At 44.1% G+C, this 25044-nt stretch overlaps 1 protein-coding gene across 3 annotated transcripts in view; it reads right to left on the bottom strand.

Moving 5' to 3' along the window:
• The window catches only part of ASAH2 (N-acylsphingosine amidohydrolase 2), a 100962-nt gene that overhangs the window by 25567 nt on the left and 50351 nt on the right, over window positions 1-25044 (bottom strand). For all 3 annotated transcript variants that reach the window (XM_025914983.2, XM_086679500.1, XM_086679499.1), the window contains 6 exons: window positions 19828-20004; window positions 18436-18563; window positions 17216-17293; window positions 6814-6934; window positions 5140-5265; window positions 1103-1189 (listed from right to left, as the gene is read on the bottom strand). In XM_025914983.2, the coding sequence (XP_025770768.2) occupies window positions 1103-1189; window positions 5140-5265; window positions 6814-6934; window positions 17216-17293; window positions 18436-18563; window positions 19828-20004 (717 nt within the window). The remainder of the gene's footprint in view (window positions 1-1102; window positions 1190-5139; window positions 5266-6813; window positions 6935-17215; window positions 17294-18435; window positions 18564-19827; window positions 20005-25044) is intronic.

Raw genomic sequence — 25044 nt, forward strand, 5'->3', positions numbered from 1 at the left:
CTGTTCTTCTTTTTTAGTATTTTTTAATGTTTATTTATTTTTGAGAGAGAGAGAGAGAGAGAGCGCGCGCGCGCGCGCACAGGTGGGGGAAGGGCAGAGAGAGAGGGAGACACAGAATCCAAAGCAGGCTCCAGGCTCCGAGCTGTCAGCACAGAGCCCGACGCGGTGCTCGAACTCACAGACTGTGAGATCATGACCTGAGCCAAAGTCGGACACTTAGCCGACTGAGACACCCAGGCCCCCCATCCTTTGTCTTTCCAATCAGATATCTGGGGTGCCTGGGTGGCTCAGCCGATTAAGCGTCCGACTTCGGCTCAGGTCATGATCTCACAGTCCGTGGGCTCGAGCCCCACGCCGGGCTCTGTGCTGACAGCTCAGAGCCTGCTTAGGATTCTCTCCCTCTGTCTCTGCCCCTCCCCACTCACACTTTCTCTCTCTCTCTCAAAATAAACAAATAAACTTAAAAAAAAATCCGATGTCTGTCCCCCTAGGAGCTGACACAAAATTTGGGGGAAAATGGAAGCCAAAGTTTAGCAGAGGGAGAAGCAGAGAGCAACTCCTCGTAATCTCACTGAAGACCAGATTCTGTCCTCATCAAAAAATGTTTTAAAAAGGAAAGAGAAGAAAATGTAAAATGGAGAGTCTATGCCTTATCGAAGCCTATGAAGTCATCTGAATCGAATTCCCAGAGCAGGAGCGAATGGCTCTGCTTGGCCTTGACGCTGAAGGAGTGAAGGGTGGCCAGGTGGCCCGGTGGGTCCGGATCCATCTGGTCACGTCTGACACCGTGTTACCTGGAATCCTTACACCGTCTGTCACCATGCTGTCGGAAGCAAGCGTTCTGGCCCCAACAGAATGTTTCCCTGCCTCCTTGGTTTTAAAAGCACTTCCTTGGGGAAGTCAGAGGGGCAGCCCGAGAGGGGGGGTCTTGTGCCTTCAGAAGCGGCCTTCCTCGCAGGCCTGGAACAGCAGGCTTCCAGACTCCATGGCGCAGCTCGGGCTCCTGCTGTCTCTTACCATTACCGTCTCTGTAAGGAGCGCTACCCGTGGATTTGAAAGAACGAGGTTAAATGAACATGAAAGAGGCCGGCCCGTGGCTGACCTTTGCTCTCTGGTATATGATCCCTCCGATAATCTGAGTGCTGTTGAACATGTCGTGTCCGGGTCCCGTAGCGATGCACATGCTAGACTACAACACAGGGAGACAAGACGGGCTCTTAGTGAAAGAAGCAATTATCTCAAGGAATGCAAAATCACAAGTGAATCTGAGCCAATCAGAAACCCAGTCAACGTTATATTGGAACACATAGGTGACCCACTGGAAAAAAATAAAAATCAGTAGATAAACCTGGCTCTATCCTTCCCTTCTGACCCCAGAAAACGTTGACATTGACCAGATACTTAAATACTATAATTGAAAATTAAAAAGCATTTCAAGAAAATGCGGATGAACACCTCCTTAATAACCTTCCGATTCATCCCTATGGAGTTGGGTTTTCTCTTATTTGCAGTAAAAAGCATCCTATATGTGTATCAAAATTATCACAGTGTATGCCTTAAAATGATACAATGTTATCTCTCAATTATATCTCAATAAATCTGGGAGGAAAAAAGCAAAAAAAAAAAAATCCTACTGGATACACAGTGGAAACAGATGAAAATAGGTGATTTGCAAAAAAGAAATGTAAATCTCTATTCAACATTAAAATACATTCAAGCCTGTGAATCATTAAATATACATTTAAACTACAAAAAGGAACTCCACCTGTTCTGTTGGCAAAGACTGAACGCTTGATAAACCAGGCATCAGGGAGGCTTTGGGGAAAGGGTCACTCACACACTGTGGCTGGGGACAGGACTCATGGTCACCCCCATGGGAACTGTGCTTTCCCTTGAACAGCAAATTCGCTCGCAAGAATTTGTCCTAAGGTGAAACTCATACACACGTGAAAATATGTATGACACATGTAGTCCGTTTATGTGACGGGAGGAAAAAAGAAGGGAGAGAGGAGGGAAGGAAAGAAAATATTCATCACGAGGGGATCGGTGAACTAAGTTACGGTACTTAAATTGAAAACTGTACCATTCGTTTAAAGGATGTTTTAAAGTGTATTCACTGGAGGGGCGCCAGGGAGGCTCAGCGGGTTAAGCATCCGACACATGAATTTGGCTCAGGTCATGATCCCAGGGCTGTGGGTTCGAGCCCCATGTTGGGTTTCATGCTGAGCGTGAAACCTGCTTGGGATTCTCTCTCCCTCTCTCTCTCTGCCCCTCCTCTGCTTTCTCTCTCTCTTTCTTGCTCTCAAAATAAATAAATAAACTAAAAAAAATAAAGTATATTCGTGGGAAATAAGAAAGCAGCTATAGAACAGCCTTCCCAGCGTGACCTCATTTGTGTACAACTGTGCGGACACGTAGGAGCGTGGAAGCCGAAAAGGCTGCCTAGTAGGATGTTCATTTAAGGTTTAACAGGTTAATCGTGGAGTTAGAGGCTGCGCATTGACCTGTTTCGTTTCCCGAACTTCTCAACATTGTTTGCATTGTTAACAAGTATATATCTTTGTTTTAATGAAAGCTAGTTTCTGAAGTTACAAAAAAAAAAAATCTGTTGAAAGAAGCTACGTGAAAGCAAGAGATACGGCAACATTTGCCGACTTCCCTCTTTCTGTTTCTCGAGCGAATCACGATTTTGTTCAAAAAGGCATCGCGTCTTTCACAGTCAACGGTTCCATTCCCAGCCCAGGTAAGTCTAAGACGACCGTGGTTAATTCCCTAGGCCCTCCCCAAGATTGGTCAGGAACCCCAGCCTGAGCCTGTCAGCACACTATTTCCCCTGCAACCGTTTCGGTCCAGGAATGGGTATGTACCTCCCGTGACCCAATCAGAAGGAAAAGAACTTTTATTCCATGGTTAGAGAAGGGTTTTCTCTCTCTCCTCTCACCATATTTGGGGGGAGAAAAGGATGTACCGTCCTCAGTACTGACTGCCATCTTGCAATCATGAGGGAAGCAAATCTAACAGATGGAATGGAATGGAGAGAAAGAGAATTCTGTCGCGGGACAGGGTGTGATTCTGTGATAATTTTTACTGATTAAAAGTATTCTCCTTGTAGGAAAAAACTACAAAAGTGTATAAATAGAATAAAAACAATAAACAAAATCAACAGAATAAACCCCCCCTGTAATGCCATAGTAATGCCAAACAGAGAAAGTCAGGGTTAACAATTCAGTGGGTTTCACTTTGTCTTTTCACTACAATACATTTACTTTAAAAACTGCAATCATAATCAATATAAAAGATTAAATCCTGATTTTATTTTTTTTTTAATTTTTTTAATGTTTATTTATTTTTCAGAGAGAAAAACAGAGTGCCAGACGGGAAGGAGCAGAGAGAGAGGGAGACACAGCATCCAAAGCAGGCTCCAGGCTCTGAGCTGTCAGCACAGAGTCTGATGCGGGGCTTGGACTCACGAGCCGTGAGATCGTGACCTGAGCCGAAGTTGGATGCTTAACCCACTGAGCCACCCAGGCGCCCCCCAAATACTGATTTTCTAAATCAACATTGTGTACTGTGAGCTTTTTCCCACATTCAATATTCCAACACAGTACAGTTTGTTGGTACATAATATTCTACTGCGAACAGGTACCATAATTTATTTAAACGTTTCCTCTCTGAATGATGGAATTCAACAAGTAATCTTGAAATCAAATGTGAATGAATGATGTGTGAACATTTTGCAAAGGAAGAGTAACAAAGGAAGACTTTCTATACCAAACTGGTAATATATAAGAGAAAACTCTAATTGTTACGCTCTACTACCCGTTGGGTAGAATTGATGGGAATAGAATAAATAGCCCAGAAATGACGTTTAATAAAAGTCGTATCACAGGTGACATGTTCTATAAACACAAAGAACAAGAGCCCAGAAACTACGATCTGCTTCTCACGTCAAGGCAGAAAAAATCTAAATGAACGTGGCAGGGAAACAATGAAATAAATGACGGTGTGGCCTAAATAAAGCCATACTAATAATAGTAAGTCTTTAAATCTTGCCACACAGACCTGTGTTCAGCCCTAAAACAATTTTAAAGACAACAAAGCAGGTGGAAAACTCGAATCCCAGTCCCACTAAAAAAATCAACAAAGAAGTTGTAAAATTTTGTTCGTGAATGTGTGGACAAGTATATAGGAAGAGGTGGGATAGTGGTAACTTCCTGGGAGGGGGGAGACGGAAGGGAATGAAGAGGAACTCACTTTTTACTGCCCTCTAGGTTTTCCATGTTATGTGAGTTTTGAGAGCAAGATTTGTTGTTTGTGACTTTATTTTTATTTTTTAATGTTTGTTTATTTATTTAGTTAGCTAGTTAGTTAGTTATTTCTGAGAGAGAGAGCATGAGCAAGGGAGGGGCAGAGAGAGGGGGAGACACAGAATCCAAAGTGGGCTCCAGGCTCTGAGCTGTCAGCACAACCCAACACAGGGCTCGAATTCATGAGCTATGCAGAAGTCAGATGCTTAACCAACTGAGCCACCAGGCATGCCAATGTTTATTTAATTTTGAGAGAGAGCAAGCATGAGCAAGGGAAGGGCAGAGAGAGAGGGAGACACAGAATCCAGGCTCTGAGCTGTCAGCACAGAGCCCAATGCGGGGCTCAAACTCACAAACTGTGAGATCGTGACCTGAGCCGAAGTTGGCCGCTAAACCGACTGAGCCACCCAGGCACCCCTGTTGTGATTTTAAAGAAAAGAAAAAAAAATGTTGATGTGTTTTGTGTGTGTGTGTGTGTGTGTGTGTGTGTGTGTGTAAAATGCTGTAGACTTCACAAGTGAGAAACATCTCAGGCAAGCAGTTTCTGGTACTAACTTGTGATATCAGAAATGCCAAGGTGAAATGTTTCAGACTGTCCAAGTTTGGGCAAGGGTATTTCATCTCTGACATTTACTAATTGCCTCACCATTCAAAACACTTAAGCGTCAATCCAATGGAGAACTAGAATTTTATCCAATCGAAATTTAGTGGGTGCTCCTGAGAGGTCAGTAGGCCTGGGTGCACTTGGGGAGAACACAATTATAAGTTAATGGTGAATACTTAAAATGCACATGAGATGCAAACACAAAGATCTCATGTCATAATTACCTACCCCACCGATGGGACAAGAGCTATTGGCGTTATCACAAGAGTCTCCTGTGTTGACACAATGCGGGCCAAGAATATTGGGGGACACGTCTCCGAGGTTTGATGAAGCAAAGGCTGCTACATAGGGTCCCTGCCAAAAGAAACATCCAACTGCCTTTTATTCTCTCTTATTTCCCACAATGAATTCCATTCAAAACACAAACATTCCATCCACTCTGGGGAACTCTTCAAAACCATTTGAGCACAATAAAAGGAGGAGGTAGGACATTCTGAGAAACTTTGCAAAAACTTCACATTGCAGTCAACATGCATGTTATCACGCTCATGATATTCCAACGATCAATAAAGCTGTTTCAAATAGGAGAGTTTCAACTCTGTGCCACAAACAGAAACATTTTGACAAGAAACACAGCATACAACAACACGGTATAAAATGCTGACTCATCAAACTCCTTCCTGGTATTGTGTCTGGAGCTGAGAGGTCCCTTTCTCCTTGAAAAATAAATATCCCTACTGGCTTAAAAAGAAAATATGAATCCAGATGTTCCTGTGGCAAAACTGAACCTAAATATAGCATTCACCATCCAGATCTACCTCCGTGTATCTTTTCTTTTAGCTCTTCAACCTGAAGTAACAGCACATAACCTTTCTGAGTGGTGTAAGACTTTAACCTCAACCCAGCTGATGCAATTCCACCTTCCATGACTTCAATTTTCTTAGGGAAAGAAATAAGCAGGTATTGGAGATCATGTGTCTTTTTTTTACACCAAAAATATAACTTATCTCAAAATGCCCCAGCCAATGATCATAAATGGGAAGTTCCTTTCTTTTCCCTAAAATGCAGGCTAAAATGAAAAAAAAATAGTATTTTATCAGTCAGGAGCTAAAAGATCACTATGAATGCTCATGGGGCTAATAACTTTGGTATCATTGCACTTTCTAGACATTTATCCTAGTCAAGGGCTTGGGGTTCTTATCGTCCTATATTCTTTGGCATTTGGGACTTGGACCTTAGGCTCCAACAGAGCAGTCCCCCCCCCCCCCCACAACCGCTTAGCTATCTGTAGTCAGTAATTAACACAGAGCTGAGGAGATTTCTGAGGCACATGGACTGAGTTCCGGCCCCCATCTCTGATTCCATCCCTCATTGCGTTTCAAAGTTACAATAATAAGTCTGGTGGGTTAGGGTCGTCTCTCCCTTGGGGCTTATTAAAAGAAAGTATGACGAAACTCCTTAAAAGGAAATTCGCCATTAACAGGGAAATCTGGACCGCAGAAAAGATTCATCACCTGTCCCCTCCTCATTCAGGTTCTTAATGCTACTCAGAAGGTACTTAATACTTTGATAGCTCTGAAGAGAAAAGTTAACATCAACCCGGTTGATCATATTCCCAAGCCGATCAAAAAGTATCACGTATTGCAAAAATCTTGAGCTTGTCCTTCCTTCTCTAACTAATTGCAACTTTATGAAGCTACAGATGTCAGCAGCATTTGACACAGTCATTGTTAATTTTTCTTCCCCTCTCAGGGAGGATGGAGAATTCTTTTTATCCAAGCATATTAGTATGTGACGTGCCTGATGACACTTTACACTGAAGATTTGAATCAGCTATTCTGAGCATTGTACAAATGAGGATCTAATGAATTAAGATGATGTTTTCAATGACCCAAATCTCACCTGTCCAGGTAGATATCCTTTGTTCTTCTCTTGCTCAAAAAGGTAAGATGCATAGCCCATGTTGTCACTATTGACAAGGTGATTGGTATTGTTCATGCTGACGGGGTGGATGGCAAACCAGCTGTAAGAGAAAAGGAGCCCTCGGCTCAGGAAGAGAACCAGGTGATGGAGTCAAAACAATGCCTGCGAGCTTTGGTTTTCTCCAGCAGGAAAAAAAACAAAACAAAACAAAACAAAAACGTTTTCAACGGTAGGCCTTTCACATTTAGGTTATTTCACTGATGATGAGCTTAGCTTATGAATAATATACTCAAAAAGTCTAGGCATTTACGTAAGTCAAAAATACAAAACTAAACGGTCAGCGATCAGACGATATGCCTAAAGCATTGTGTGGGTGCCGACCTTGTCCTTCAAGACAGGTGCACATAACAATGATTGAAGTCAACCCTATCTAATTCAGAAGACCTTTACGGAGACCCTGCCGTGTGCCCTGTTCTGAACACACTGAAGCTTCCTTACACCCAGGGTCAGACAAAGATGCAAACAAATGGCTTTAGTGCAGTGTGACAAACGTTATAAAAAATAGGCATAAAGTGTTTGGGGACCACAGATGACTAGCAATTAATTCTTAAGGGCATTCCAGGGGGAAGGAACAACACAGTAAGCGCACAGAGGTGTGAAAGAGGCTGTTATACATAATTTGATGTTAGCCGTATGCATAGTAATACCTGTTTAAGTATAGAGCCACAACGTCTACAAACTAATTTCACATCTGTTACCGTACTTGCACTTCACAACGGCCCTGGAGCCCAGGCAGTTATGACCTCCACCCGGCAAGGTGTCTCAGAGAAGCAAAATGGTAGCTCATTGGTCACAGAGGAGCAAGACTAAAGTTGGGGTCTTGGGACACCTTGTCCAATGGCCTTTGTAGGATCGAACCTCCACATGGATAAAAAAGATACAGAATGGAAGGCTGGAAAGCAAATTAACTAGAACGAATGCTCAAGGAAAGAGAGATGCTAATTCATGAACTTCCAGGCCCATGTAGGATTTGTGTAAAAAAAAAAAAAAAAAATCTTTTGTTGGTTTAATTCTTTGCTGACGACTCTATAAAACATTTCAGCTTACATTCCTACCTAAGTAATATAGCTCACAAAGCTGAACATTTACTTACTGACTAGGGATGTTTTTAAACGTCAAGGTCATCATTCAGGATTCAGTTCTCATTGCCCAACAGATGTATACATAGGTCAGAGATGGCCAGCACAAGGCCCACGGGGGCTGGGTAGGCAACACGGATGAGTTCAGCTGGTTGGTGCCACGGGGACCGGTGTGGACTGTGGATACCTGGAGGCACTTGCATGGGCCTAAAGACTCTACTATGGGTCTACTAAAGACTCTACCGGAGGCACTTGCATGGGCCTAAAGACCGTAGCCTCTACTATGCGGCTGCCAAATGTTGCCTTATGAGAGCAAGCCAGAGCTTCCAGATCTTTGATAAATCCATGATTTTGCGAAATATTTATCGATTTATGTTTCAAGTTTATTTACTTATTTTGAGATAGACAATGAGTGCACATGCGTTCACATGCACACGTGCCTGCCTGTGAGCAGGGGAGAGGCAGAGAGAGAGAGGGAGAGACAACCCCAAGCAGGCTCTGTGCTCAGCATAGAGCCGGACTCGGGGCCAAACCCACGAGCCTGGGATCACGACCTGAGCCAAAATCAAGAGTCGGATGCCTAACCGATGAGCCACCCAGGCACCCCTCGATTAAAAAACTCTTGAAGAAGTAAATGGCGTGAGAGGAAAGGTGTGAAGTTTGGGCAAAATGGCTGAAGGGGAACGGGAGGCGCAGGTTTGCAGTTAGGGAAGGGGTACGTCACGGGGGTGGAAGGTGCAGCCCAGGGAACAGAGTCAATGGCAGTGTGTGTACCAGTGCCCTGTGGTGACAGACAGGAGTTCCGCTTGTGGTGGGCATAACACAAGGCACTGAATCGTCCAGTCTCTATGTTGTACACCTGAAACGAATATAACAGTGTGTGTCCACTATGCCCAAATAAAAAATTTTTTTAATTAAAAAAAAAGAGAAGAAAAAAATTTTCATTAAAAAAGAAAGAGGGAAGTAAATAGCACAGAATAAAAGGAGGAGAAATCTTACCGATTAAGAGACTTAACACACATAGCCAACAAATGGAGTTGGTGGGCGGACTATTTGGATGCTGATTCAAATAAAACAATTATAAAAAGATCTTACTGACACAATCAGGGAAAACTGAACACAGACTAGGTTTTAGAGCATATCAAGAAACTATTTTTCATTTTGTTGGTTGGGATCATGGGTTATGGTTATATTTTTTTACGTTTTTCCCTGATAGAGATATACACTGAAATATATATGAGTGAAATGATTTGCTATCTGGTGTTGGCTTTTAAAACTCTAGCAAAGCAAGGGTGGCTCAGCCGGTTAAGCGTCAAACTCCGGCTCAGGTCACGATCTCCCAGTTCGTGGGTTCGAATCCCACGTCACGCTCTGTGCTGACAGCTTAGAACATGGAGCCTGCTTCACATTCTGTATGTGTGTGTGTGTGCGAGCGCGCACGTGTGTGTGTCTGCCCCTCCCCCACTCGCACTGTCTTTGTCTCTCTCAAAACATAAGCATTAAAAAAGAAAAATTAAAGCTCTAGCAAAGCAAAACAAAAGGAGAGGTGGGATGAAACAGAGTGGCAGAATAGTGCTAATTACTGAAGGTGGATAATAGTTACATGGAAACTCAAAGACTAATCACTCTAAATTGGCATATGTTTGAAAATTTCTATAATAGTGTTTTTTTCATGTTGGCATCCATTTAGAATTTTTTTAAACAGTGTTGAACAAACCAATCACCAGCCTATGAGCTAAATTTGTTCCCCAAGGCATGTATTGCCCCCATGTAAAGGAACAGAAGATTAGGTTAAAGGTGGTTCTGAGCTCATGCCCTAAAGTTACTTGCAAAATTTCTCTCTTTTGAAAAAATCCTTATATTAGTTTCCTTTTTGCAGATATGGGTTTGTCTCCTTCTCCTAAAACTCAGGTGCCAGAGAAAATTCTAGTCAACTAGTGTTTTCCAGTTAGTTGGGAGTCTTTTTACAGTTTTACTCCATTTAGTTTGGAAGGAAAATGGGGTGGTGGCCGTGACCTTCCCATGGCTCCCCAACCAGAACACTTCTGTCTAATATGATTGCCCTGAGGTCAGCCAGCTTCAGCCAGACTGCAATCTCTCTAGGGCAATCAAAGGAAGCCTGTGGAACAATTTTATCAGCATGGACTGTCATGTCGCTCTGATGAGGTGAGGGATTTTATACACAGGATCTCATGTCATCCTAAAAGCATGCTTGGAGGCAGATGTTATCATTGTCCTTATTTTATGGCCAAGGAAACGAAGTCTCAGAGTGAGCCAGTAAGTAATCTGACCAAGGTCACACCCATTGTAAGTCAAGAAGCAGGTCTAAGAGTCCAGGTTTGTCAGACCACAGAGCCCAAGTTCTAATCTGCTGTGGGATACTGGCTCTGTTCCCTCCGTTCATTCACCTGCTCATTCAATACACAGTTAATTTTGATTCTGTGCCAGGCACTGGAGACGTGGAGGTGAGCGAGGCATCATCTTGCACCTGAGAAATGCTTGGGAGAGGATGCGACATCTGAGCTGGGTCTTAAAAGAGGAGTAGGGACTCGGCAAAGGGATCACTGGAGAAAACTCATTTGTAGCAAAGGCATCAAGATGGGTTTAGAGGACGGACGGTCATTCTGGCCACAGCATAACGGATAAAGGCAAGGAGAGATGACAATTGTTCTTCTCACTCCACCAACATGAATTTGTTAGCAGCAAGAGTGTGGTTGGCATCGTGTTACACGCCAAGGAACACAGAGGGGGATCAGGTGTGTTCTCTCAATCAGGGGCTGACAATAATATCTGTAGAGAAAGCAATTGCTGAGAATTCTAGTCTGCTAATTAGACTTGAATTCGTATTGATTTCATGGCTTTATGCTCATTTATTTTAGGCCTTGGAAAATTAATTGAATTTGCCTTTCTCTACAAAACTGAAAAAATAAGCATTCGGAAAAGTGATGTGAATCTCAGAGTGAGAAGATGCTGTATTTTTCCTCCTCTGGCCTTTGAAATATGTGCGATTAAAATACCAGGCTTGTCACAGCGACCAAAGCGCGATGGGAACAGATGAGTATTGTAAAGATATGCAGAAAGGTCATCATTTTAATATAAGAAAGCGGCCCTCACAATTTATTTTATCTGGTCAAAACAACATTCTTCCAAGCAAAGTTCAAAAGAGTGAAGTTAGGTCGAGGTAATTTCAAAAGAAGTTAGAGCACAGATATAAACGGATAACTAACGTCCCTGTTAACAAACATTTCTAAATAATGATTACATCACAGCTAGGAGTCAGCATAATGTAATCAAGGTACCACGGAAGGTCCAGAGATTTGAGATTTTATCCTACTCCGTAGCCAAGTTAGTTAAAATTTCCTAGTCTCTGTTTCCTAGGGATGAAAAATAATACATTTTGACTATGCTCTGTGAATCAATAAACAGCAGAGTAATATAGAATATTATAATCATTCTCTCCTCCTAGGTAATCGAGGCATTTTCTAGGGCCTCTTCATTGGGACACTATGCACTTCCTACTCTGAAGCAGAAAAGAAAAGCCAAATGCAAAATCGAGCTTCTTGAATATTCTAAAAGAGTAATAAACCCATCCCAAGTTCTAGTCTCTCACACCTGGGCCGCCATGTCCAGCATGCAGGTTGTGTCCTGCACAAAGATGAGTTGCAAAGGGGGTAAAAGGAGGCTGAAATCCAACCCCCACTCAGCTCACGGAGCTAAGCACCTTGGCCCAGAGAAGAAAGCGCTTTTGTAAGTTGTGCACCAAGGTCCTATGTGCTAACTGCAGCCCTCTCCACCCCACAACTATATGGTCAATTAGTCTTTGACAAAGCAGGAAAGAATATCCCATGGAAGAAGACAGTCTCTTCAATAATTGGTGCTGGGAAAACCGGACAGCAACATGCAAAAGAGAGAAGCCGGACCACTTTCTTACACCATATGCAAAATAAACTCAGAACGATTAAAGACCTAACTGTGAGACTTGAAACCACAAAAATCCTAGAGGAGGACGGACACAGGCAGCAACCTCTTTGACATCAGCCATAGCAACTTCTTACTTGACATGTCTCTGAAAGCAAGGGAAATAAAAGCAAAAATGAATGTTGGGACCTCATCAAGATAAAAAGCTTCTGCACAGCAAAGGAAACAACCAACAAAACTAAAAGACAATCTACGGAATGGGAAAAGATATTTCCAAATGACATGTAAGAAAGGCTTAGTATCCAAAATACATAAGCAAGTTATAAAAGTCGACAGCCCCAAAATGAATAATCCAATTAAAAAAGTGGACAGAAGACACAAATAGACATTCCTCCAAAGAAGACCTCCAGATGGCCAACAGACACATGAAAAGATGCTCGGCGTCACTCATCATCAGGGAAATGCCGAGCAAAACTACAATGAGACATCACCTCACACCTTGTCAGAACGGCTACAATCAACAACACAAAAACAAGAGTTGGTGAGGATATGGAGAAACAGGAGCCCTCCTGCAGTGTTGGTGGGAATGCCATCTGGTGCAGCCACTCTGGAAAAGAGTGTGGAGGTTCCTCAAAAAGTGAAAATAGAACTACCCTACGACCTAGCAATTGCACAACTTGGTGTTTACCCAAAGATTACAAAAACATGAATTCAAAGGGATACGGGCGCCTGGATATTTACAGCAGCATTGTTTACAATAGCCAAGATATGGACGCAGCCCAAGAGTCCACTGATAGATGAATGTATAAAGAAGATGTGATATATATATCTATATATATGCATACATGATACATATGATATAGATATGATATAGATAGATATGAGATATATACATATATGATATACATATATGATATAGATATCTATATATAATGGAATGTTACTCAACAATAAAAGAAGAATGAGATCTTGCCATTTGCAATGACCTGGGTGAAGCTAGAGAGTATAATGCTAAGTGAAATCAGTCAGTCAGAAAAGGACAAATACCACATGATTTCACTCATATGTGGAATTTAAGAAACAAAACAAACAAGCAAAGGGAAGTAAAGGGAGAGAAAGGCAAAGCAAGAAACAGACTCTTTTTTTAATGTGTATTTATTCATTATGAGAGAGAGAGAGAGAGAGAGACAGAGACAGAGAACAAGCAGGAGAGGGGCAGAGAGAGGGGGAGGCAGAGAATCCCAAGGAGGCTCCAGATCCCAACTCAGCGCTTGAACTCACAAACGGTGAGATCACAACCTGAGCAGAAATCAAGAGTCGGACGCTTAACAGACGGAGCCACCCAGGCGCCCCAACAGACTCTTACCGATAGAGGACAAAATGACAGTCACCAGAGGGGAGGTGGGTGGGGGATGGGTTCAACAGGTGATGAGGATTGAGGAGGGCACTTGTGACGAGCAGCGGGTGATGTATGGAAGGTTGAATCACTATATTGCACACCTGAAACTAATGTTACACTGTATGTTAACTAGCTGGAATGTATATAAAAATAAAAGGCTTACAAATAATTCTCAATCTTCCTTTGGTTTTTAGCTCCATTATCACTTCCTTAGGGAAGATTTTCCCAGTCTCCCTGCCCAGGTCACATCCCTTTAAGACAATGCTATGCACCTTCCTTTCCTGGCACTTAACCCAGTTATCATCTTACACATATTTCAAGGACTGTTTGGATACCTCTTGTCTCTACCAAGAGATTATAAATTCTCTGAGGGCAACAACGCCATCTACTTTTGCCCATCAGTGTATCTGTAGGACGAGCTCAGTTCATGACACATATATTCTACACCATTTAATACATGAGTAAATAAATCGATGATCTCTGGAGAGAAGAGGTTATATCTGCATCTGAGAAATATGGAAATTGAGTCTCTGAGAACTTAAGGGACTTGCTCAAGGAACACGGGTGTGGGTATTATTTGATTCCTGATTTCAGGGCCAGGAAAAGCACCATTCCAAAGACTGGGAAGTCCTGCGTGGCACCCAGTAGGTCTCCGGTGCAGACTCGCCGAATGAAGAAATGAAACCAAAGGTGAAGGTAGGAAAGAAGAAATTGTGGACCTCAATATGGTTCCCAGCATGAAGAGAACAGTTTGGGCTGCAACACTGGGCAGGTCACATCACCTACCTGGCCCTTAGCTGAGCTGTGAGGCAGATGACACCCATGTTCCGCCAGTCAGAGATTCTAGGCTTCCAAACTCCTCATGCCTTGGGATTCTGCCTAACAGCAGGCACCTACATCTGGTGGCTGAGTTACTCAGCAGCCCAGATTTGGCTTTATGCTTTGGATCATTTTTAATGCATTCAAAGAGCAATTGCCACTATGCAACAAGAGTCAATTGCACGAGCAATTATGTCAAGGATAACATATGGTGGCTGCAAAAACAATAGCAAGTTATTGCAGGGTGTTAAGCCTAGCAGATGGAGGAGAGTTGCTATAACCTTGACGGTTGGCCCTGGGACTTCCAGATATGTTATATAGTTATATGCGAGGAAGCCACGAACATCTGGAAGAACGACAACATTTTTTAGTCTTCCATGGGCATCATTAAAGGATTCAGAAACTAATAAGAGGGAATCATGGACGATCTCAGTCATTCAGCCAAGAGTTAAGTGGAAACTGTAAGGAAAAAGGCTCCTTCTCCCAGCGAATGTGGAATTCTCTAACTCGTCAGAGATACATGTTTGTATCCTGACTGTCTCCTAACCAAATGGCCCACCAAAGTGCCCCACAATCTGGAGCTAGCTCACCTTTTCGGATTCCTCCCTCACCCCCTCCCTGACATAGCCCATCCTCTGGCCTCCCAGCTCACTGTCTTTTCATGACTTCCACGATGCTCTCAGGTATCCCTGCTACCTCCTCCAAGTTCCCACAGCATCGATCGATGGCCAGGTGGCAGCACTGATGGCCATCTGATGTATGTTGTGATTACTTGCCTGTCTGTCTCTGTCCCCTGCCCCAATCACCCCATTAGTCTGTTAGAGCCTTCAAGATAGGGACCATGCCCATCACAACACATACCCCAAGCACACATTTAGGAAGTCCACTGTTTTTGCCCCTGGGTGGCTCAGTCAGTTAAGGGTCTGACTTCAGCTCAGGCCATGATCTCACGGTTTGTGAGTTCGGGCCCCACGCTGGGCTCTATACTGACAGCTCGGAGCCTGGAGCCTTCTTCAGATTCTGTGTCTCCCTCTCTCTGCTCCTCCCCTGCTCACACTCTGTGTCTCTCTCAAAAATAAATAAAAGCATTTTTTTAAAAAAGAAAGTCCACTGTGTTCAACACCAGTTGGCAACTAATCAGTAGATGAATTCACTATAATGGAAGAATAACTTCTATCATGTCAACCCAGATAATAAAGTTTATTTTATCAGGGAGTTTTTAGTGACCTCACTTGACACCCAATGAAGTAACTCCAATGCTAAAAATGTCAAACATTCAGGGCCATCCAGGGTGGCTTGGTCACTTAGGCATCCGACTCTTGGTTTCGGCTCAGGTCATGATCTCACAGTTTGTGAGTTTGAGCCCCATGTTGGGCTCCGCGCTGACAGTGCAGAACCTGCTTGGGATGCTCTCTCTCCCTCTCTCTGAACCTCCCCTCCTCACTATCTCCCTCTCTCAAAATAAATAAATAAACATTTAAGAAAATACATAAAAAGAACGTCAAGCATTCTGAGAAGCCAACAATGGAGTTCTTAGAAGTAGAATGTTATTCTGCTTACCATTTAACCAAAATAATAAAACTCTTTTCTATGCCAGACACAGAGTAGAACTTTGCATGTATTAGGTCATTTAATCCTGAAACAGTCCTATGAGGCATTATCATTCCCATTTTCAAATGGAATAGTTGAGGTGTAAGTAGGTTAGTAAGTGGCAAGGCTGGGATTTGAACTCAAGTCCTAAAATCTACCCCTAAAACCAGAACTCCTCACCACCGTGCTGTTCTCCACCTGGTTACAGGGCCAGTACTGATCACAGTCCTTAATGTTTTCATTCACCTCTTATTAATTTTAATTAATTATTAATTTGACTTACATAGACCCTTTCAGTTAAGTATTTCATAATCCTACCTGATAGGCCCCTACCACCTTTACTCACGCTTATTATCAACATTTTAAGGACTCACTTTATCCCTCACTTTTAAAGTCAGAAAATTGAGGGGTGGCTCAGTTGGTGAAGCATCCGACTCTTAATTTCGGCTCGGGGCACGATCTGACATTTCGTGAGGTCGAGCCCCACATCGGGCTCTGCTGCCAGTGTGGAGCCTGCTTGGGATTCTCTCTCTCTGTCTCTGTCTCTCTCTCTCTTTCCCCCTTCCCTGCTCTCTCTCTCTCTTTCAAAATCAATAAATAAACATTTAAGAAAGAAAGAAAGAAAGAAAGAAAGAAAGAAAGAAAGAAAGAAAATTGAGCCACAGAGCAGTTAAGTCACTTGGCCAAAGTCACAAAGCTCATCACGATGACAACACAGAGCGAACCCAAGCCATTTAACTGTAGCTCCCATGAGCCATCATACACTTCCTTCAGGTATCCTCCATCACTTGGACGTCTGCGCATCAAGGCACCTGGGGCTGTTACCCAGCCAGTCAATTCCTGAGTCAGTCCAATTGCAGGGACAAAATTCACACATGAATGCAAATGCCTTCTTTATGAAAAAAAAAAATCCACATGTCTTCTTACGTATAATCCTGAACTAAAACCTGTGCCAGGCTGTAATTTCACCTCATCTGCTTCCTTCAGGTGGCCTCAATTCTGCTTCCATCACTAATTGGCATTGTCCTACATTAGACTTGACTTCATTCTTTTAGGAAAACACAGATAAATCATCTCAAACCCATAATCATTTAGCCTGGTTGGTCAGATTGTTTTCTCATTTTACCAAGAGATAATGGTCCGCCATCGTAGAAATTCCACATATGACATCTTGATAGAATAATAAGCACTGGTATTGACTGAATCCTTATGTCATATCCCAGATGCTACACTACACTTCTTTACCTGAATCCCTCATTTACATCATCCTTTAATTAGCCCTGTTTTCCAGGTAAGGAACCGAGCCCTGGAAAGCTGAGAACCTTGCCCCAGGATCCATGGTTGGACCCAGATGTGTCTGACTCCCAAGTCTGGACTCTTAACTACTCAACATATTCCCAGCCGCTGCTGCCACTATTCTAGTCTCTTCCTCCCACGCCCCCCTCCCCGTCCCCACCTCCATGATTAAGGAAAGCTATCCAGACAGGACGAAAAGCAAAAAAAGTCAACAGAGTACCTGATAAGGCCCAGGTCAACTCCATTCAAATCTACCATTTTTAGGATGATCATTTCTTTGTCAGTATTTGAAGAATACCTAGTCAAAACAAAGAAACGCAGTCACTTCTATGTTAGTTAGAGCCTGGGCTTCTTGTATGACCAACAGTAGAAGCTGACACAAAAACTAAAGTCAAAATGCCTTCAGTGAGCGAGGTTTCCTGATGTGCTATGGTCTTACGAACCACATCCAGGACCTCAGTCCTCAGCTAAAGAAATGGCTTGCAAATAGCATCACACTTAGTGGCATTAGGTCAGCCAACTGGAGATGAAATTGACATCTTTATGTAATGGTCGTGATCTTATAGAACATACAGGTGTTTCTTAGAAAAGGGATTTGTCTTTGAAATTTCTACTCCGGTCAAATTTTCACGGAATCTCTTAAACATAGCAGGGAATATGCAACATCAAAACCATCCCTGACCTGTAGCTTCAAGCGTTCTTTCATGGCCTTTCAAGGGAAATCGGATTATGTTTTCTAAAACTCAACTCCTTTGAAATGGATGGAAAAATACGCAGACAAATGTAAAATGCCAGGTGGTCAGGTTGAAAGTGAGATATTATTTTACTGTGCCACAGCAGTCAAGGGCTTCTCTCCTGTGGCAAACCTGGGTCAGCACTTAAGCAAACAAACAATCGGCCTTAGTTCCATTCCATTATGCTAGTTTTATTTATTGTTCTTTGTTCCTGCTTCTTTATCCTTTTATGTCTTCTCTCTTGCCACATTCTCCTGGATGGAGACGATTTCTGCTGAACGATCTAACAAAAAGAGCTATTCATTAATTTAATAAACACGTGTTGCGCACATTTTCATCTCCGCTTTACAGAAGCTGAGAGGCAGTAAATTACTATAAGTAAATCACTGAAGGTCACGTGACTAGGAAGTGATAAAGCAGAGATGGAACCAGAGTCGTGCCCGATTGCGAAACTGGGAGTCCTTCCAACACTCACGCTGACCCCAGCCGCCAGCAGAGCGGGCCGATTGGTGCACGGGCTGGAGTGTGTTACCACATTCACTTTTTATTTCTGCCAGTCTTAGATGATCAACATGTTTTAACTTTACTTTAGCTTTACTACTCTTTCAGGATCCCACCCCATTCCTTGAGTACCAACTGCATCCTTAGATTTTTGTTGCTGATCTCTAAAGGAAACCCATGATTTTATTGTGATAATGCCCCTCGCCTGGCTCGCTCTGACGGAGGATTCCAAAGGTAAGAAGAGGGGCTTCGGTTGATCTGTACACCTTCCACGTTTCCTTTGTTGATAAAGATTTTGCCTGGTTTCATATTTTTGTGCGCCATCTCAATGCTCTGTGGGTTAGAGTGAGAGAGAGAGAGAGAGAGAGAGCCAGTTGTGAATTTGGACATCCTGTTGGATAAGGACTTAGTCAATAGAAACAGAGGAGCGCTGTGGACAATTTCCTTGGTCTCCTAGCTGCCCCTGCTATGGGACAAGAGCTAGAGAACCACATGGCCAGTGTCACTCGGGGGCACACAGATGGCCTCAAGGCTGAGACATAAGAATTGCCGTGACCTGGGAAGGTCACTTGAGTGTCTCAGAGCCGCTGAGTCAGGCACCGTTCGCAGGTTCAATTGGCCAAACCGGAAGCGACTCCCCCCGACCTAGGACCAGGATTTGTTAGCTTGAAGGTGTCCCACCCTCCTTGTCCTCTCCCTGCCCTCAACCTCTGAGGCCAAGTTTTTCACACTTTTCTGACTCAAAGCCATCATAAGCAAAACATTTTTCATCACAACTTAATACATGTCGACGTATGTGTGCTAAAACAGAAGCTCACAAAATACACCCTTCCCGTATGTTTTGCACCATGATAGGCTCCGATCTGTTTTACTTTAGTTCTGTTCATTCAATCCTTCTTGCAACCCATGGAATTGACTTCAGGAAGCCAGCCATGAATTACCATCCACGGTTTGGAAAACATCGTGGTAAAGACATTTCTGCCTTTGCCGACTGGATCGCCAGGTTTGGGGGGGACTTCATGAGACAAAGTAGAGAGGGACTAAATCTAGAAGGGAAAGGTATGAGGGAAACAGGAGAAAGGACCCTGGGGGAGGTAGTAATAAGCTGCAAGGTGGGGAGAGAGGAGAAAGAGGCGCCCAAGCCAGGAACACGGAAGACCGTGCTGTCTAGAACTCTCAGAGAGGACGTGAGAAATAAGGGCGTGTGTTTATGAAGTGGATCCCCTGTCATGTTGTTTGGGAACTAGGAGGCGAGACTGGAATTACTTGCAGTGACTTTTGGTTCCTTGATGGCTTCCTTTTTGTGTGACTTTGCACAGAGAACAGACGGTAGGGCCCTCTCAGTTGTAAGGGTGACATAGGAAACGTTTGCTGTCCCTTTGGACACCTGCAGGAGGCTCACTGCACGGAACTTGCCCCTCTCAATCAGTCAATGCCTCGGAGACCAGAAGCTCCTGGGGAGTCAGAAACGGAGGGGGCAGGTGCTGAGACTGCTCAGGGCAACATCCTATAAGGACTCTCTCCATATCACAGCAAACCACTCCTGAACACTTGTGAACAAGGGACAGGGCAGCTTCCTCTGGGGCCCTTTGCCTACCTTCACGATGCCAGTGACCATGTACTCAAAGGTGCGATTGCTAAATCCTTCACTGGCGATTACAAACACAGTATACTGGAAATACCCTCCTGGCCCCGAGTGTGTATGAGTGCCACTCAGGATGACGTTGTCTTGTCTGTACAGGGAGCCATATTTACTCTGCAGTCTGTTCAGGACCTTCAAGAGAAAAGAAAAAAAAAAAAAAAAAACAGAACTAAGAAGAGGGATAACATAGCAACTCACTATGGAAAAGGCTCCAATGAGTCTAATCAAGGATCCATATCAGTGGCACCCCTGTCGAGTGGCCCTTCACTCGGTGCTGATGTGTCTCATCATAGGCACAACTTCAACAAAACCAGTAACCATCAAGGCTAACGTTTCATAGACTCTCGCCGTATGTAAGCACAGTGTTAGGTAGGACACACATTATGTTATTTTAAAATCTTTATAACGACCCCAAGAGGTAGATGTTTTTTTCAATGTTTGTTTATCTTTGAGAGAGAGAGAGGGAACAGGGGAGGGGCAGAGGGAGAGGGAGAGAGAGAATCCCAAGCAGGCTCCATACTGTCAGCCCGGAGCCCCATGCAGTCTCCATCTCATGAAGTTGATGACCTGAGCCAAAATCAAGAGATGGATACTTAACCGACTGAGCCACCCAGGAGCCCCAGAGGTGGATATTTGGAACCGCATCTTTTAGCTAAGAGCACTGAAGTGTAAAGAAGATAAATAATTTGCCCACTGACCTAGTAAATGTGAGAGCCACAACCTGGATCCACATCTCTCTAACTGCTGAACCAGTATGGTTTGCTATTCATCGTTCCACACATGCTATTAATATCCAGGCACTAGGAGCGATATGAGGTTAATATCTGAGCACTAGGAGTATATGAGGTTCCTACCCTGATGGAGCGTTTATTCTAATGAGGGAGAAAGGTAACAAGCAAAGAAGCACGTAATATGGTATCACACAGTGATAAGTGCTCTGAAGACAAATGTTGTTGAGTGGGGAAAAAGAGTGATGGGTGTCAATGAGGAAACATCTTTCCAGAGAGGCTGCCTTCCACCCAAGAGCGTAAGCCGGTTGAGCAACACCAATGGAAAGCATCCCGGGAGCAGCGAACAGTTGTGTAAGGGCCCCTTGCCGCCTCCCTGCCCAAAATGAAGAACTCCATGCTCCCTGACATATACTGTCACCCTTATTGGTCTGGGGGCAGGCAACCGCGGGGACCTAAGGACACCCCAGCCACCCTGTGCGGAGGCCCATCGGAAAGGAACCATCTTGTCAGCACTAACTCGCTAGCCAGGCGGGTGAGCCACCTGAGAATAGTAGACCCTTCGGCCTCAGCCAGGCCTTCCAACACCCGCAGCCCCAGCCGACACGTGAGTTCAACCCATGACACGGAAGTGGGCGTGTGTGTGTGACTTCGGTTCTAACCTAAGTCGGAATCACCCAGCTTGGCCTCCCTGGGATTCCTGACCCACAGAAATCCTGAGCAGTAATTCAGGACGACTGTGAACATCTAAACGCATGATAAGTGTGCTCATAGGGTCCAGAAGTATCACGAAGACAATGGAGAGAAAAATCCCTGGTGCTGAGAACCTGTTTCTGATTCTGCTTTAATCAGCTTCAACCTGATATTGGGCGTTATTGTGGCTTCCTTGGGAAAGATGTTTTGACCTTTTTTTTTTTTTTTTTTTGTCAAGGGGCACCGGGATGGTCAGCTGGTTAAGCATCTGACTTTGGCTCAGGTCATGATCTCAGGGTTCATGAGTTCGGGCCCCACATCGGGCTCGGTGCCCGATGAGCTAGAGCTAGAGCTCACTAGCTAGAGCTCACTGAGCTAGAGCTCACTTTGGATCCTCTGTCTCCCTCTCCCTTTGCCCCTCATGGTCTTTCAAAAAAAATAAATAAATAAATAAAATAAATATTAACAAAAATTTTTTTTTCACTTTTTAAAAAAGTTTTTATATTTATTTATTTTTGAGAGAGAGAGATAGAACGTGAGCAGGGGAGGGGCAGAGAGACAGGGAGACATAGAATCTGAAGTAGGCTCCAGGCTCTGAGCTGTCAGCACAGAGCCCAACATGGGGCTTGAACCCACACACTGAGATCATGACCTGAGCCGAAGTCAGACACTTAACTGACTGAACCACCCAGAAGCCCCTGTTCACTTTTTTTAAATGTCAAAAATCATTAAAATGATCTAGCAAAAGTGTCAGACCCAAAGCGACCTTCCTCAACGTAAGATACTGTCAGTTAATACCCGGCACAGTAATGACAGTGCATTTACGGCAGGGATCGCAAATATCACTTACGTCACGCACTTAGTCCTGTCTATTGGTGGTGGCTCTCAGACGTGTGGTGTTGAGAAGGATCCTGAGCCAAAACCTGGGCTTAGCAAGAAAGAGTGCCTTTTTTGATTAGCAACGCTGTCTACTCTCCGTGTGGCACAGGCAGTGGTAGGCTGATCAACCGTCACATAGCGGGAAACGAAAAGCTCTCATTTGAATCGCTTGTCAGTTTCTCTGGTGTAAATACTCCCTGCCCCAGTCAATTTCAAGCTTCCAAAATTTAACAACGAGCCCCCCCCAAGCTCTTGAATATTTAACAGCCAGCCCTCATGAGCTGGTGCAAGACGGTCCCAGAACACGCTTGGGAAGCGTGCAACTTACAGGCTATATACTTAACCCGCGTAAATACAACCACCAATCTCTTCTATTTTAGGGGAAGAGCTACCCCACCCTCATTCTACTCGTGTGGTCATTGAATGAGGAACATCTTATGAACAGTGTTGCCTCATTAACTAATCCGCGTCCCACACACCGATTGCTAGGTTACCACGTCCATATACACAATCCTGTGATGCCAGGCAAATGTGAAAGGAACTATGACATGACCAGACCAACACCCTCTGACCAAGTAGCCTACATTCTCCATCCCAGTAAGTCTCCATGTTGCTCCTGTGTGACCCAAATCCAGACCACACTCTTCATCACCCTATGTCTTCTTCTAAAACAGTAATAACTCCACTCATGAAGGAGAAGCCCATCGCTAAAGGGGCACCATGAAAGCTCGACTAAAGGCTGCTCTGAAAAGCTAATGTGCTCACAGTTCTGTAACTAAGACAGGAAGGTAGCAAAGAGAAAGAACTTCTGGTCAACCTTAAAGCTCTCCTAACCCCATCCCATTTTTATTCCCAGAGAATGTTAGGGTTTTATAGCAAGTGTACTTCTTCGGGCTTACACAAGAATCGAGGTCTTAGCAAGAGAGAAATTACGGGGGCATCTGGGTGGCTGGGTCGGTTAAGCGTCCAACTTCAGCTCAGGTCACGATCTCACAGTTCGTGAGTTTGAGCCCCACATCGGGCTCTGTGCTGACAGCTCAGAGCCTGGAGCCTGCTTCAGATTCTGTGTCTCCCTCTCTTTCTGCCCCTCCCCCATTTGTGCTTTGTATCTCTGTCTCTCCGTCTCTGTGTCTGTCTCTCTCTCTCTCTCAAAAATAAACATTAAAAAAAAAAGGAAGAAAAATTATGGCACTCAAATTTTAAAACAAAAGAGAAAGACCACAAACATCTCCCAAAACTTCTATCCTAACCTGTATGCTCCAATGTGAATTCAGAACCACGGAGCTTCAAGAAAAAGAAAAGAAAAACTCAATCATCTAGTAACAACGTCTGCCAGCAGCCATGGTAAATAGCATGTTACCTACTTCATGAGGAGGGGTGTTTCAACAGAATGAAGAAGTTACCTTAAGCTCTACAGCTCACCTCTGTGTTCAGTTTCCATTCGGTTTCCTATTACTGACACACCTGGGAACCTGCCGCAGAAAGACCCGGAAAGCCCCTCTGTTCTGCCCTGTCTCACTGCTCAGGGATCTTCCAGAACCTTCATTGCATGCTGGAAATGTCATCGGTCCTCAAAGCTGAGGCTGAGAACCTGCCTAAAAGCAGGTATTATAAGGAAGCGGGAAGGCAATTGTTGAGCTACATTTATTCCTCACACTTTCCCTTGGGTTAGCCTGGGATAACAGAGTGGGTTCATTTAAAGGCCTTCCCACCGGGTCTCAGATTACACGGGGAAAGTAAAAATAGGAAGGGATGGTGAAATGGTGGACTGTTGACTTCACAGCCTCTGCAGTCCAACACATTAATCCCCTCTCCCCTCCCCACTCCACCCCCAAAGTCCACCCCTGACTCTCCCATTTCTTCTCATGACCCCACCATATCCCCATGAGAACCATCTCCGACCCTTGAGAAAAGTGGTAAGCGTCGTGGTAACAAGTGTGGGCCACCCAGCTCCGCAGACAAGTTCCCTGATCCCCTGCAGCTCGTGTTTGTTTCCCAACCTGTCACATGACATAATGATAGCACCTGCCTCCTCCGGTTGTTTGGAGGATTGAATTCATTAGTGTACGTGGAGCCATCAGGCGTGACTCATCGCGGGAACTAGGCAAGTTTTAGCTTTTATTTTTATTCATTCTCAAACCTCATTTGCATTTAAGGTGACCTCTTACTACCAGGTAGCCTCATGGCCACCGCACTGACTGAAGACCTTTGTGTGAGCCTCACACGGTCCAGGGGAAATGTCCAGGCAAAGTTGACATCCTTCCCGCGAGCTTCCCTTCCCTTTCCAGTTCATGCAGCCTTCCAACATGTTGTAAAACTCCCCTGTGTTCAATCTCCTCTGTTTGAAATACCGAGTGTGATTACCATTTTCCCAACTAGATCCCCACCAGTAGAGCCTTCGTATTAACTTAGCAAAGCTGCCGATTTGTGTCCTGGCCTCCAGCCTCAGTCTATTTCATCAAACACTGCTGTCTGATTAATCATTCTGAAGCAAAATTAGGTTTGCATTACTCCTCCACTCAAAAGTTTTTGCAGAAGCCCCATCACTTAACAGAAGTCAAAATAAACCGGCATCCCAGACCCTCTACGATTATGACCAACATACCTGCTAGGTGTATTTCTAATTACATGCTTACATGGGTCCTAATAGCAGGAAGCTTTGTGCCTGCAAAGGAGGCTACATCCCTCCCTCTGCCACGTTAACCAGTTAAAATTCCTCCCATCCAGATAAAAAGATGTGGTATGCATATGCAATGGAATATTACTCAGCCATCAAAAAGAATGAAATCTTGGGGCACCTGGGTGGCTCAGTCAGCTGAGCATCCGACTTCGGCTCAGGTCATGATCTCACAGTTGATGAGTTCGAGCCCCA

This window comes from Puma concolor, chromosome D2 (assembly GCF_028749965.1).
Source record: "Puma concolor isolate L17-30 chromosome D2, mPumCon1.1.hap2, whole genome shotgun sequence".
Lineage (NCBI taxonomy): Eukaryota > Metazoa > Chordata > Mammalia > Carnivora > Felidae > Puma > Puma concolor.